Source organism: Micromys minutus (assembly GCF_963924665.1).
Source record: "Micromys minutus genome assembly, chromosome: 20".
Lineage (NCBI taxonomy): Eukaryota > Metazoa > Chordata > Mammalia > Rodentia > Muridae > Micromys > Micromys minutus.
In genome coordinates this window covers 23342951-23356428 of record NC_137955.1, presented here as the reverse complement: position 1 = coordinate 23356428, position 13478 = coordinate 23342951, and the positions used below count along the sequence as shown (strand labels likewise).

The 13478-nt window shown below is 41.1% G+C and overlaps 1 protein-coding gene across 3 annotated transcripts in view; it reads right to left on the bottom strand.

The window, feature by feature from the left end:
- Window positions 1-6221: 6221 nt before the first annotated feature.
- Window positions 6222-13478, bottom strand: part of DAB2 (DAB adaptor protein 2) — a 50699-nt gene continuing 43442 nt past the window's right edge. For all 3 annotated transcript variants that reach the window (XM_080933517.1, XM_080933518.1, XM_080933519.1), the window contains 4 exons: window positions 11034-11666; window positions 10445-10551; window positions 9870-9937; window positions 6222-8135 (listed from right to left, as the gene is read on the bottom strand). In XM_080933517.1, the coding sequence (XP_080789643.1) occupies window positions 9875-9937; window positions 10445-10551; window positions 11034-11666 (803 nt within the window). In that variant the 3' untranslated portion in view covers window positions 6222-8135; window positions 9870-9874. The remainder of the gene's footprint in view (window positions 8136-9869; window positions 9938-10444; window positions 10552-11033; window positions 11667-13478) is intronic.

The following is a 13478-nucleotide window of genomic DNA, read 5'->3' as shown; positions in this document are numbered from 1 at the left end:
AAGTCCGATCAATGTGTGCCTTGTTTCCACAGGAGCAAGGTAAAGTGTGGAAATGGAAGATTTTTGTGTATATTTTACAAAACTTTTCCCCCTTTTTTTCCTTTTACCTTTATTGTATATATTTTATTTACATTTCAAATGTTATCCCCTTTCCTGGTTTCCCCTCCATAAACCCCATATCCCATCCCCCACCCTTCTGCTTCTATGAGGGTGCCCCCAACCCTCCCATTCCCTCCCACCTCCCAGCGCCGACATTCCCCTACACTGGGGCATTGAGCCTTGGCAAGACCAAGGGCTTCTTTTCCCATTGATGCCCAACAAGTCCATCCTCTGCTACATATGCATCTGGAGGCATGGGTCTGTCTGTTTCTACTCTTTGGTTAATACACACCTATCTCTTATATGTATATTCTTCTGAAAATACAAATTAAACATCACAAGGCTTTAGTGATAGCCACCGAAAGAATTTGGGCTGGTTGTGATGGAAGCACACACCAAAAGGACAGACTTTTCCCCGGCAACTAAAGACACTGCTTGCTTGACATCTCCGCATTCTCCGGGGCCATGGAGAGGGAGAGGTTCTGGAATCGCTGAAGAAGGTGGACCATTCAACCTCTCTGAGAACACTGGTTGCACAGGACAATGACCCGGGGATGCTGCAAACATGGGAGTCTGTTAGTCTCTATCTTACTCAGATGTAAGTGACAGTGCTTCTCAAATCTTTCTAATGGGTGGCCAGGGTTAGGACTTAGAATACACAATGGGTGGGTGTGTTGGGGTTGGGAGGAGCTGAGAGATATCTGATATGTTGCAGTTTTATGAGTAATGTATTATGACTTTATGATATCCCATGACACTAATCTTTTCTATTGTTTCCTTTGTTTGTTTGGGGCAGGGTCTGACAAGGCAGTCCAGGCTGGCCTGAAACTTGCTGCAGCCCTTCTGTCTAAATCCAATTGCTACAATTACGGGTATGAACGAATACCCGGATGTTCCTAACAAATCTTATTTCGTGGAGACAGATTTGCCTCAAACCCTGCTGTGGCATAGCTGAGGATGACCTTGAACTCCTGACCGTTCTGTATCCGTATCCCAAGGGTGGAGATGGCAGGCTTGCGACACTTTGCATGGCTCCCCGACACAGCTCTTAAGAGACATTCATAGAAAAGGATTAATTACGGGAGAGCACATCTCAGGCATCAGCATAGGCAAAGGTAAAGCAGGCGTCTAGTTGGTCGGATGACAGAGCTGGTTATTTTAGGAGCATCTTTCCTATGCCTCTGATAGTAAAGCCACCGTTTCTTGATATTCTTCCTTTTCTCACACTGAGCTTGAGAACTACTTGAACTAATTCCACTGACTTCTCAGCTCACCGTGGAAACCATGGGCTTGTTTGACGTGTAAGTCATGTAAAATTGTCAAGTAATAAGACTGATTCTTTTTTTTTTTTATAAAACAACTTTATTTTACAAAACAAGGATACATGTACAGATTTTAAACACTTTTTGCTTAAAATTATACATTTTTTGTCAGTACTTTTTTTCAGATTTTAACATAATTTTTACATAAAACTATATGAATATATTTTTTAGTCAGTACTTGATTTTTTTCAAGGTTTGATTGTATGCCTTGAAAACTTAATAGTTACAATGAGCTACAGTACATGTAAAACAAAATGTAACATGGAAATAGTTAAAGTTTTCTTGTTTTGTAAATATTTTGTTTTGTTTTGTTTTGTTTTCTTTATTTTTTGGACTTCATATAGTCTGTGAGTTGTTTCTGGGGGAGTGCAAGCCTCTGGGGTTAGCATCCCACTATCAGTGACTGCATATTATGTCTGTTCTTTTGTGATTGGGTTATCTCACTCAGGATGATATTCTCTAGATGCAGCCATTTTCTTAAGAATTTGGTTAAGTCATTGTTTCTGGTGGCTGAGTAGTATTCCATTGTGTATATATACCACAATTTTTGTATCCATTCATCTTCTGAGGGACATCTGGGCCAGTAGCGCAATGAATAACGAGTCTGACTACGGATCAGAAGACTGATTCTTAAGGCTATCGTACAGCTGTGTCGGTGAATGGACCCATGCCAGAGGGACACTTTGCATGAGCCTTAAATAGTGACAGGTGGGTGGCATCTGGACTCAGTCCAGTTCTTCCAGCTTTGTCACAGTGCACGGGAGACCCTTGTATGATCTCTGTGGACATGCTCAGGATGTTTTTGGACCCAAGGACATGAACTAAGTTAGCATAGGGTGCCGTTTTATGTTAAGGAGACGATGATAATAAGTTAGCATAGGATGCTGTTCTATGTTAATGAGGTTAGTGAGGCAATGATGGTTGATTAGACTTTGAGTCTTTAAGTTGGTAAGTGGTCACAGCTAGACATTGCAAAATCACCTTTCTCCTGGGAGATTGGCCGTCTTGAGGAGTGGAGGGGAAAACACATTTTGGTTGTTTGGTTAGAATGGGAGGATATTCTGAATTGCTACTTGATGTTTTCATCTAGCTTCATAATGCAACAGTGTGAATAAAGTATAATGACAATCTACAAGTTGATGATATATACTCTATAATGTATACATTATGTGAATAACATGGCTTTTACTTCTAGCGAGCATGTCTGTAACTCTTCTAGGCCCTGACATCTGTCATGTATCTGACATGTTTTCAAGTGAGGCTTGTGTTTTGTGTGTGTCTTGGAGAAAGAGGGGGTTAGAATGAATTAAACTGGAGGAATAAAGACCACCTCTTTATTGGGATAACAAATAAAAGCCACCAGAGATGAAAATGGGAACTTCATAACATGCCGGCTTATCTGTATATGCAAAGAAATTTGATTCTCAGTGGCTCCATCACGGAGCTGAAGGTTCCTCCATCTCTTCAGTTTCACCCAGACACAGGGCATGTCGTGAGTAGCTTTCCCACCACGTGTTCTAGTACCGCTGTTAATGTTTTAATCAGCTCGTGCTATTTCCACGGAGCTCGGTGAAGGCGCCTCCCCCATCTGCTCCCTGTAGCACAGGACGTCAGTGGAAGGCAACGAACCGGCTCACTTTTACTTCTAGGGCTTTCCCCCTTGAAGACACCTCATGGTTTTCTATCAGTAAGATTTTCCTTTTATTTTCTTAAATCTTACGTTGCTGAATTATACTTTTACATAATAATATAACGCCTTTGCCCATTTGGAATGGTAGAGACTCACGGATACTCTGACCAGTAACATGAAGAGGTTTTGTTGATGCTATCTTGGTTTTTTGTTGTTGTTGTTGTTGTTGTTTTGTTTTTTGGGTTTTTTTGTTTTGTTTTGTTGTTGTTATTGTGTTTTTTCTTATGTGAAAAACTGTGGCTCAGGGTCACTTCCATTTGGCCCTTTTAAAGGTATAAGACCTTTTTTTTTTTTCCAAAAAGCTTTTTATTGGTAATAATAGTAATAATTTCTCAAGTGCCCAGGAATCTCAGGTTGGGAATCCTTGGTTCATTCTAAAGCTTCTCCTCAGTGACCTCCTCGAACTCTTCTCCTTCACATGAGGCCTGGGATGGGGTGGGGGACGATCAAATCACTGAATACAGAGAACCTGGGGCCACCAAAAAAGTTCAGGTTTCAGGTATGTCTGTGTGTTGCCATTCTCACCGCCTAACAAATGTAACACACCCGGGAATAACAGGAATTAACAGATGAGTGAACGGAGAGAGATCCGCGGGGCTGACTGCACTGTGTACATTACAGTCACTTCTCTCCACTCCGTCAGCCGAGGACTGCATTCTGTTCCACTGTTGCCAGTTTGTCTTCCCTGACTATCACACAGAATGCACAGGTTCTGTTCTCACTACTTACTTCATTTTCTCTTGAAATGTCCATTCCTTCAGATGAATGCATTGAAGTGTGGCACATTAAACCCCCTTTACCAGAATCTGCTTCTTATTTTAAAGATAGATTCCTCAAAGTGGCAACTGACTGTATACATACATTCACACAAGTGTGTGTCTGTGTGTTCGTGTGTGTTTGTGTGTGTGTGTGTGTATGTGTGTGTGTGTGTATAAATTACTTTCCTGCTTGATAATCCAGGCCCTAAGGTCAAGATGCCTATTCTTGTAGCTTCTCTGAGCATTTCCGTTCCTGTTCATCCCCAATGCATGTTGAGAATGGCCACCCAGACCCCAGAGCATTTATTCTCTTATTACAACAGATATCTTCTCCAGCTTCTAGCTCTGTCATCACCATTCTTGTTCCAAAACAATCTCAAGGGTCAGTGAAGGAAGCAGGAAGGAACTGTCAGATCGACTCCAGTCTCTTCCTTTCCCTCCCTATTATCTCCTATACTCTCATCACCCTGACTGTAAATGAAAATTTCCATGGTGCTCAGTAAATATAATGGCACAGGTTACTTAAACATACTCTAAACATATCTGTGATTCTACTCCAACCCACTTGGGTTACCCTTTACCCTATTCCTCTTAAAAACAACAACAAGAAGCTAAAATCATAACTGAAGTCAACCATTGTAAATATCAATGACTGGAAAGAGGATTGATATACACCTATGTAAAAAGCACCACAAGGAAAGTATAGTCATGAAGATTTTCATAATTTGTCTTTTGTTTGTCTGTTTTTCCCCCTTTAACTATTACAAGCTTCTTGGTTACTGAGAAGCCTATACTGTGTTCTCTGTAGAAACCGGTTCTCAGGACTTTAGTATAAAGTAGAAGTTTGTAATTAGGCATATTATTCCAGCAAAGCAAGGAAGGTCAAACTGTCTAGGGTACTCATGAAGTAAGATGACAAGTGGCTGGCCCAGGGCCATCAGCATCACTGTAATTAGGACATGTTAACAGATCTGCTGCCGGTGTGTGGCTTTGTTCATATCCCCATGTGTCAGATAGATTTAGGACATGAGTCCTGGTTATGTTGAGTGGAAAAGAATTACTTTAAAACATGCCATTTCCCAGAACACATTAGGGGTTTTGTTGTTGAGCAATCTCATTAAATAGTGATAGCTTAAATATTTACCAGGCACTTGTGGGCAACCCCCATCTTTCAGTCAAAGACTTTATTTTGAGCCACCCACTGGGGTCAGAGTCCTCGCTCATCAGGTAATTCAAGGGTCAACCACATTCCTGAGTTAGCGATGTCCTGTCCTCCCCACACTGCTTTCAGCACAGGAAGACAGGGTAGCGCTGCTTGTCTTAATGGGAGTCTGATGTTGAGGGAGAAGAGACTCCACTGTAGCAGTAGTAGCCATTAGGAAAGCACTCTAAGCTGAGAGCACAGCTGTGGCCATTTTAAAGCCTGGAGGACAATTTTGTATGAGCTGTGATGACTACAAATTCCTGTCATTCCGTGGGTTACGTAGAGCACAACTATTGTTTCATAACTAGTGTAGCATTTCCCCAAAGAGAGGTTGTCTTAAGAAAACCCAGCACCTTCTCTCTTTCTGTTGCATTCATGTAAGAGCCTTAGTGTTTTCTGGCTGTTAACATTCCATGTGCACTAAAGATAGATTTGTTCCCATTTTTTTTAAAGGGCTACCTCAGTAAGCACATCCTTCTTTGTCCAACAGTGGTTCTTATTGTAGTTACATGAATGACTTCTTATACATGATCGATGGCTAACCCTTACATATTGAGCCACACAGAAAGAGAACCAAACATCCCATGATAGTATGCATCAAGAAAGATGGTTCCTCCCCAGTATCATACTCTTTAGAGTTGTTAGGTTCAATATTCAATATTCTTTCGTATTTCCTAGAATCTGCTTTAGGATTTGTACCAGGTCTTTGTTGAAATAAGATCCCTGAATTTAAACCAGAGCACCATGAGAGTGTATTTAGCTGACCACTGACATGACTGCCTACCACTGAAGGTCCTTGAAATGGTTAGTAACCCACCCAGACCTACCCCTACACATGCTTTTTGTGTGAGGCCAAATATGACTGAATAAGAGAAGCAAAAATCAAAAGACATGAACCATACTGGGGCAACTCATATCTACAAAGTCCTTTGAAATCACAGGAAGGGAATGTGTGGTGTGGGTGTAACAAGGACTCGAGGCAGGACTTGTGTTTTTTTTTTATCATGGATTTCTACTTCTCTTATTATTGTAACAACCCAAAATCTGTATGATCAGCAGCTTCTCGCCTTCTACTGATATGTTTTATACCTTGTAATAGTCGATCCAAAATCAGGAGTCAAATATTAGAATGAGCTAACAGCAACATGTGATTTTTGTCATTCCATTTTATTAAATGAGTAAATTTCTAGCTTTATTTGCATACAGAAAAGTGCACAAGAAGACAAGTACATACAAAACAGTCGCGTGGCTGATCATCACTTTCAAAAATTCGACTATCTAGAAAGAATTACCTCCAGTTTAGCATACCTTTAGGTATTTGGAATTTTAAAGTATGATTTCAAGTCTGTGTTTATAATGACTGAGTAGGAAGTCAAGACAGAAAAAAAAATATCATAGATAATTAACTATTAGCATTAAACAGAAACCCACAGAACTTCAGCTTGGATTACTTGGGGCTAATCCACAGAGGCTCACAAGGCTAGGTCCTTGTTTAAAACCTGAGCAGTCACTCTCTTCCAACGAGTAAGATTGTACTAACACCCACAAGAACCTGAGCATTTGGGTCAAGAGATAACATTAGAAAAATACTCAACATAAACTAAAGAAAACACAACTTGTCAGGAACAAACTCTTCAGTCCTGCATAACAAAAGGCCAGAAAATGAAAATGTACTGCATAGGTTTTTGAGGTTATGAGGAAAATATTGCAGGCAGATTTTTCAATGATAACCCCAAATATTTGTCCATGTTGTGGCTTCAAGAAAGTTTTCCAGTTACTTGATAAAGGCCTAACATGACATCCAGTAAGGACCCAGTGTGTTTGGCACAGTCACATTTAGCTTTCAAAATATAGTCCTTCATTGCTGAGCAGATACCAGTGTTAAATTGCTCTAAGAAACTTCAGTCTAAGAGAATGATCCCCCAAACCAAAGGGAGGATAAAAATGGTGCACCTTTCAGAAGTCTAGCCCCTGGTCTAATAATGAACGGAGTGGGTGTGTCATTTAATGCTTTTTGCCCCGTTAAAAATCTGTTCCTTGTAAAAGGGAGGTATTGTTTATATAAACCCAGGAGCAAAATGGATTAAAAGAGAAAGAGAGAAAGACAGGGATAGATAAACAATGCTTTCCTCTTATTTAAAATAGCCAGCAAGAGATTTAAAATGGAATAGCCTAGGTCCTGGGAGAAATCACCAGAATAAAGAGAAATTATACTTTTTTTTTTTTTAGTAATGCACACAATAATCATCTTTATTGAGAAAAAAGTAATCACATGAATAAAATCAGAATCTTCAAGGAAAATGTAGGGCATAATGTCGTCAGGGTCAAACAGCTGCAAAATGTCAGGAATGAAAACAATGTGGGGCCCCAGGGAGAAACTGTTTTATTAGCTTTGAATGATGCCTTATGTTCTGAGTTAGACATTTCTCCTCTTCAACTCAAATGTAAACACCACTTGGGGCAGGATTGGTAAATGATGCAATGAGCTGAGAAACGACCATCTCAAAATGGACCTTGGGTAGATTCAAGAAGTTAGTTTTGCTTTCATTTTATTAAAAAATAAAAAAAATTAAAAAAAAAGCTGTCTGATGGGGGATGGGAAGCAAGGTGTCCTGCTTTCCTCTTAATAGGATGCTTAGGTTTGTGCTGCACACCAGGAACCCCAAATGACTCAGAGGGCACAAGGATTTGGACATTTACTCAAGGCAGTGTGATATAAAGGGCAAAGGTGGCCACACCTCCCAAGTGGAGAGTAGAACAGAGAATATTCTGGAAGGTTCTAGGGGCACAACAGACAAGGATTTGGTAGGGAAGCTACTTCATTTATATCGGAGCTAGAGAGCTTAGGAGCTTGATTTATGTAAAGCCATCTTTTCAGTTTAGCTTTAGCTTAGAGAGAAAGTGAAAGGCATTTTACAAGTACAAGAGGCAAAGACAAATGGGGTAACAGGTAATACATCAAAGCTGGAGCAAGGACAGAGGTCAGCATGTTCCTGGCTCTCTGCTTCATCCTTGACCAAAGCCAGTCTTTTGCTCATCGGGATATTCAGCATTATGACTTCCTAGAGAAACATGGAAAAGAATCGTTAGGATATTTGGGTTGAATATCAATGTATGACATATTAGATTATTATTATTAGTGATACTATATCCCAGAGTTATTCTGAAGACTGAACAAGATGGTAATATACACCAGATATGATAGTACATATTGATGGGCCTCAACATTCGGAAGGCCAAGAAAAGAGAATGGGTTTAAAGCTAGCCACAACTAAGACCAAGCATCGTCTAAAGGATGGAGTGCAGCTCTAAGCCAAACACATCTCTATGTGTAGGGAATTATCTGGATCCAAGTAACTGAACTGGGAAGTACCACCCTAAATGTGGGATGGGAATTCATGAGATGGGATCCTGAATTAAGTAAAGAGGCGAAAGCAAGCTGAGCAGCATTCACATCTCTCTGTTTATTGGCCAATTGTTGCTGCTGCTGTGGCCTTCTCCACCATGATGGACTTGACCCATGAGCCTTTCACATTTTGGGTGTCAGGTATTTTGTTGCAGTGACATGACAAATAAATGATTCTTCACCCAATCTATTAATTTTATAGGTTGTCGTTTTTAATGTTGGCCATTAATCTACGTGTTTAATTTATCAATTAAATTTTAGGCATTTATGTACAAGGGAAACAAAAGGCTCGTTGGCACTCAGTTGTGGTTCATGATTTCAGAAAGCCTCAGGGAATTCTGAAATGCCTTTTTTCATGGGTAGTGGGAAATATATATTATTGATAGATGTGAGGAATTTATCTACTATAGATGAATCAAGATAGAGGTTGCTTGCTTGGGTGAGGAAATATTGGAATAAAATGGACTTGGATTCATTTTTCTCTATTTTACCCCTTTCAACTATGCCTTCTATAGTGTTATATGATTTCCTCTTTCTCTTTGACGTTATAATATTAGAACACAACTGGTGTCATTTACTGTTGAAAAGAACAGATTATAAGACACCCTGGTAGAGATTCAGCTGGTTTTATAATAACGTCCACTAGAGATGGAACACCCAAGTCTCTGACTCATATTGAATGTTTACTGCGCCTCGAGGCAGCATTTCCAGCTTTCACTGGTGTCAGAGTGACACATCCTACCACAGGGACCAACTTGAAATCACTGCTGAAGAAAAAAATGCAGAGAAGTTGTATTGTTCCTTGTTTAGCTGACTTATCTGATCCGTTCTTCCCCCTTGAACATAAATCTTTTTTAAAGGTAGTTCTGGGAATTTAGCTGGTAGTGGGCTTCATTCATGAAGCCCTGGGTATGATCTCCAGGACTACAGGAAACACGGTGTGGTGGTACATGTCTGTAATCCTAGCACTTAAGAGGTGGAGGCAGGAGGATCGGAACAAGGTCACACCCCACTACAGAGAGAATTTGAGGCCAGAGATATGTGAAACCTTGTCACAAAATGAAAAAAAAAAAAAAAAAAAAAAAGAAAAAAAAAAGAACCCTAAAAGGTTAAAAATATATGTTCTATTGAATGTTTCCATATAGAACTGAAGTATCAACAACACAAGCTAAACATTCACAGCTCCTAGCTAGACTATTGTTTGTAAACATTATTTTTTAAATAATTTATTGTTATCAGAGTATTGACTTCCATGTCAATTACTCTTAAGTTAACACATACCTAACCTCTTCATAACTCTAAAAATAAAATCTCACACTTTCCCCTTCACATCCCCCTCCCTCACCATCTACCCATTGCAAGGCAACACTAAATAGGTTCTTCCACTTACAGAAGCTAAGCAAAAGGATTTCCGAAAGGGCTCTTGTGGGCATCAGAAGACGCAGGCTGAGAAACCACCTAGGAGATGAAGCCAAAGAACAAACACTATTATAACCATAATCATAACACATAACGGAACTTCAGTTCCCTTTAAGCATCAGTTAGATGGTAAGCCAATTAGACAAACACCGTTTGTTCAAAAGTCAAGGCTGGAGAGAACTGCATGTCTTCCTCAACTTGGAAGAATTGTTTTTGATGAATGATCAATGGGAGATTAACAATTTTATCGTTAAAGGTTCTTAGGAGATAATTTTGACTCATCTTGTCCTGTCATGTTTTCATGAGACAGACTGAGTGAAGCACAGTGGAGGGTCTTGGATGGTATTACTTCTCAAGTTCAGGGGATGACAGTGCCTGTGAAACGTAATCTCACCCAGCCTGATGGGATGTTTACACTGTGATGTTTCCTAAGAACACATCACAGCCAAACAGGCATTCTCATCCAAGAGTTAATGTACAGCAAAGGTAGATTCAGGTAGACATCATAGGCATAAGTTGCATGTGCTTCTAGGATTTAATACTTACGGAGGGGTTTGTTGAGCTGAACCCTTTAGAGAAAGGGTTCTCAAGTGAATTGTCCGAAGACTTGGTACCCGAGGGGACACCTTGTCTGGGGGCTGGCTTTGGTGGTTCTGGAAGGCAAAGATCCCAAGTGGTTAGTAGACAAGCTTTGCTAACACATAGCACATGTTCCCTGGCTGGCTTAGATTTGGAACTTAGATTTTTATACCAGTGAGCTAGAACTCACCACATATACCAGAACTCATTCTATTTGTCACAGAACAGAAAGCTACATACATCCTTTCTATGAAGTGGAAGACAATCACCAGTCCCTTCCTCCTATCCATGGTGTATAGGTTAGAGTACCATTCAGCTCTCCAAAGGTCACAAGCCATGCTTCTATAGCCCTTTGAGGCCCTTTTGAGAACAGTCACTAGAGGGCAGCCTTGGGCCAGTCCCTGGGATTGGCTGAGGTAAAGGGCTCTAAGGTGAATGGTTTACCTCCCCACCCAGAACGCCAGAAGCAGCAGGAAGTAGACTACAGATGAACAGAGAAAGTTCCTCTGAGCTCCCCCAGGGGACTGTATGAAGGCTGTCCTTGGAGCAAACTTACCATTAATCTTGTTCAACAGCTGATTGGCATCAAAATCATCATGGTCTACATGCTCCTGAGGAATGCCAACTTTATTGTTGAAGTAACTGGAGAAGGCGCTTGAAGTCCCAGAAGGAGGTGTCTCTCCCTTCCTTGAGGGCACAAGAGGTGGCTGCCGAAGCTGGAAGTCCTTAAACATTTCTTTCACTTCTTTGACCTCTTTATCCCCAAGTGGGTCTAAGCCAGTGAAAGCGTCACTGGGAATGTCCTTTAGTGGGCCATTTCGGGGAGGTGGTTGAGGAGGTGTGGTCAGAACAGAGGACATCAGAGGCTGAGGAGAGGACTGAGTGGATATGGTGGCAGGTGGAAAGATATTATTACTCTGAAAAGGATTCCCCAGAGGGCTTGTGGATGACCAAGTGTTGGGTGCCACAGATGTGGTAGGACACCAAACTGCAGGGGGTGGAGGGGAAGCTGGGGTTGCAAATGATGAGGACTGATTCCAAACTTGTACTGCTGGGGTTGTACCAATAACAAATGGCTGGCCAAAACCAGGAGGCTGGCCACTTATTATGGCTCCTGGGACCACCGTTGTGGGGCTGTAGACAACAGGTGTCCAAGGCCCTGCTTGGGGGGGTGTTACTGGGACAGTACCTGAAGGAAGAAGGAGAAAGAAGTTATCAGGAGACAGGCTTGAAGGGGATTCTTTTATTTTTATAAAAGATGAGCTAACTGTATGAAATAATGGGTTTAATGGTGGCATTTTCAAACATCCACATAACAGACTTTGGCTGTATTCATCCCTTTGACGAGGATTCTTAAATTTTAAAAAGCACAATTTTTCTGGGCATGTTTGCAGAGCACTCCCAAGGCAAGACACTTTATGAAGGTTTGAAGCTGGCTCAGAAATAATGGCTCTAAGACATCAAATCTTTCAGAAGCTTAACTCATTAGCACTGTCTAGCTAGCCTTCATAGCTTGGTGCATATACTTTCTACAACTCCATTTTACTTTCCTTCTTGGGAAGAGTAATACACTCCACAAGGTCTTAATCATGAAAAGCAAAAATATTTATCAAACATGTATTGATACACCCTGAATAGAATTTGCCAATAGCAAGAAGTGCTTGGTCAAGTGGTCAGACTTGAATATGCAAATTACAATGATTATTAAGTAGTTAATTAAGATAATCCACTGTGCCTGGTCATTATTTTGTTTTTGCATTTAACAGCTGGTTCCTGCTGAGGATCTATGGAAACCAGCTGTCATGAGTGGACATGGGGGGCCTCAGAAAAGCATCTCTCCCATTTCCAAGACTCCCTGCTTCTTAGTACTATCAGAGTTAACACCGCTATATAAAGGGAAGATAAAATTTTGCTGAGGCCAATGCAGTTTTAGACTATTACAAAAACGGAGGAAAGGCTATTACCCTGGGAAAGTGCTTCCTGCCATGTGTCGCACACTGTGCTTTGCCAGAAGTTAGGGCACAGCAGTTATAGGAAATGTGGAGGAGATAAAGCAGGAGAAAGCAGAGCCCCCTCCTGAGGAAGGGTGTCCTGAGTCAGAGAACACTGTCTCCAAGGCCTGCCTCCATGTCATATTCTTCAGGATGTGGGTACCTCATGAGAAGCAGGCCTCTCCAACCTCTGTTCTTCAGATTCACACCCCGCATCCTGTCCTAACACGCAGGACATTCTTTCTCTCTGCTCTCTCTTCCCAGGTGGGCTTACGAATCAGTAAAACGTCACCATGGGGGTAAGACCGCACCAAGCATCACATCCTACAAACCGCAGCCCAGCCCCATCCTCAGTTTGGATGCTGCTGTTCTGCTCTTGGACCTTCTGAGGGTTCAAGACTGTATTCACTCATGATCCATATTAGCTACTTCAGTAAAAAAAAAAAAAAGGCTTCAAACTGGGGATAGGAAAGATTGGCTGCTATGGGTTTGCTTTTTTGTCAAGACTGAGAAGAACTTTAAAGTGGGGCTTAGGAGTTGATATAAGGAGCGCTCTCTTAATCTTCTTCTCATTTGAGTCTTTCACTGTGTTGAATGCTGGCATCTAGCTCCATTCTCACAGAAGGGCCACCTCACCTGAACAACATGTCTGTTTCTCAGTGAGGGAGGGAACTGAGTCAACATAATCAAATGGGGAAACTCACAGTCCATGCCTAGAGGGACAAATGTATGCACCTTGGCCCTGACTCCAGCACCTTATTCTCCCATTTGACCTCTTCACAGCCAAGTTCAAGAAGCACTACTGTGCGATGAACTAATCCACATACTAACTTCATAAGATACAGGAGCCAGGACTTGTTTGCATTACAGAATACAGTCATAAAGACCAAGACATGGTTTCTCTTAGATTTTCTAATATAAGCCTTAAAAGTGGGTTAAATTTGAACAAAGTTATTGACAATGTTTCAAAAATAAATTAACGTTGTGAATGGAAGGAAGGGTCATTTGCT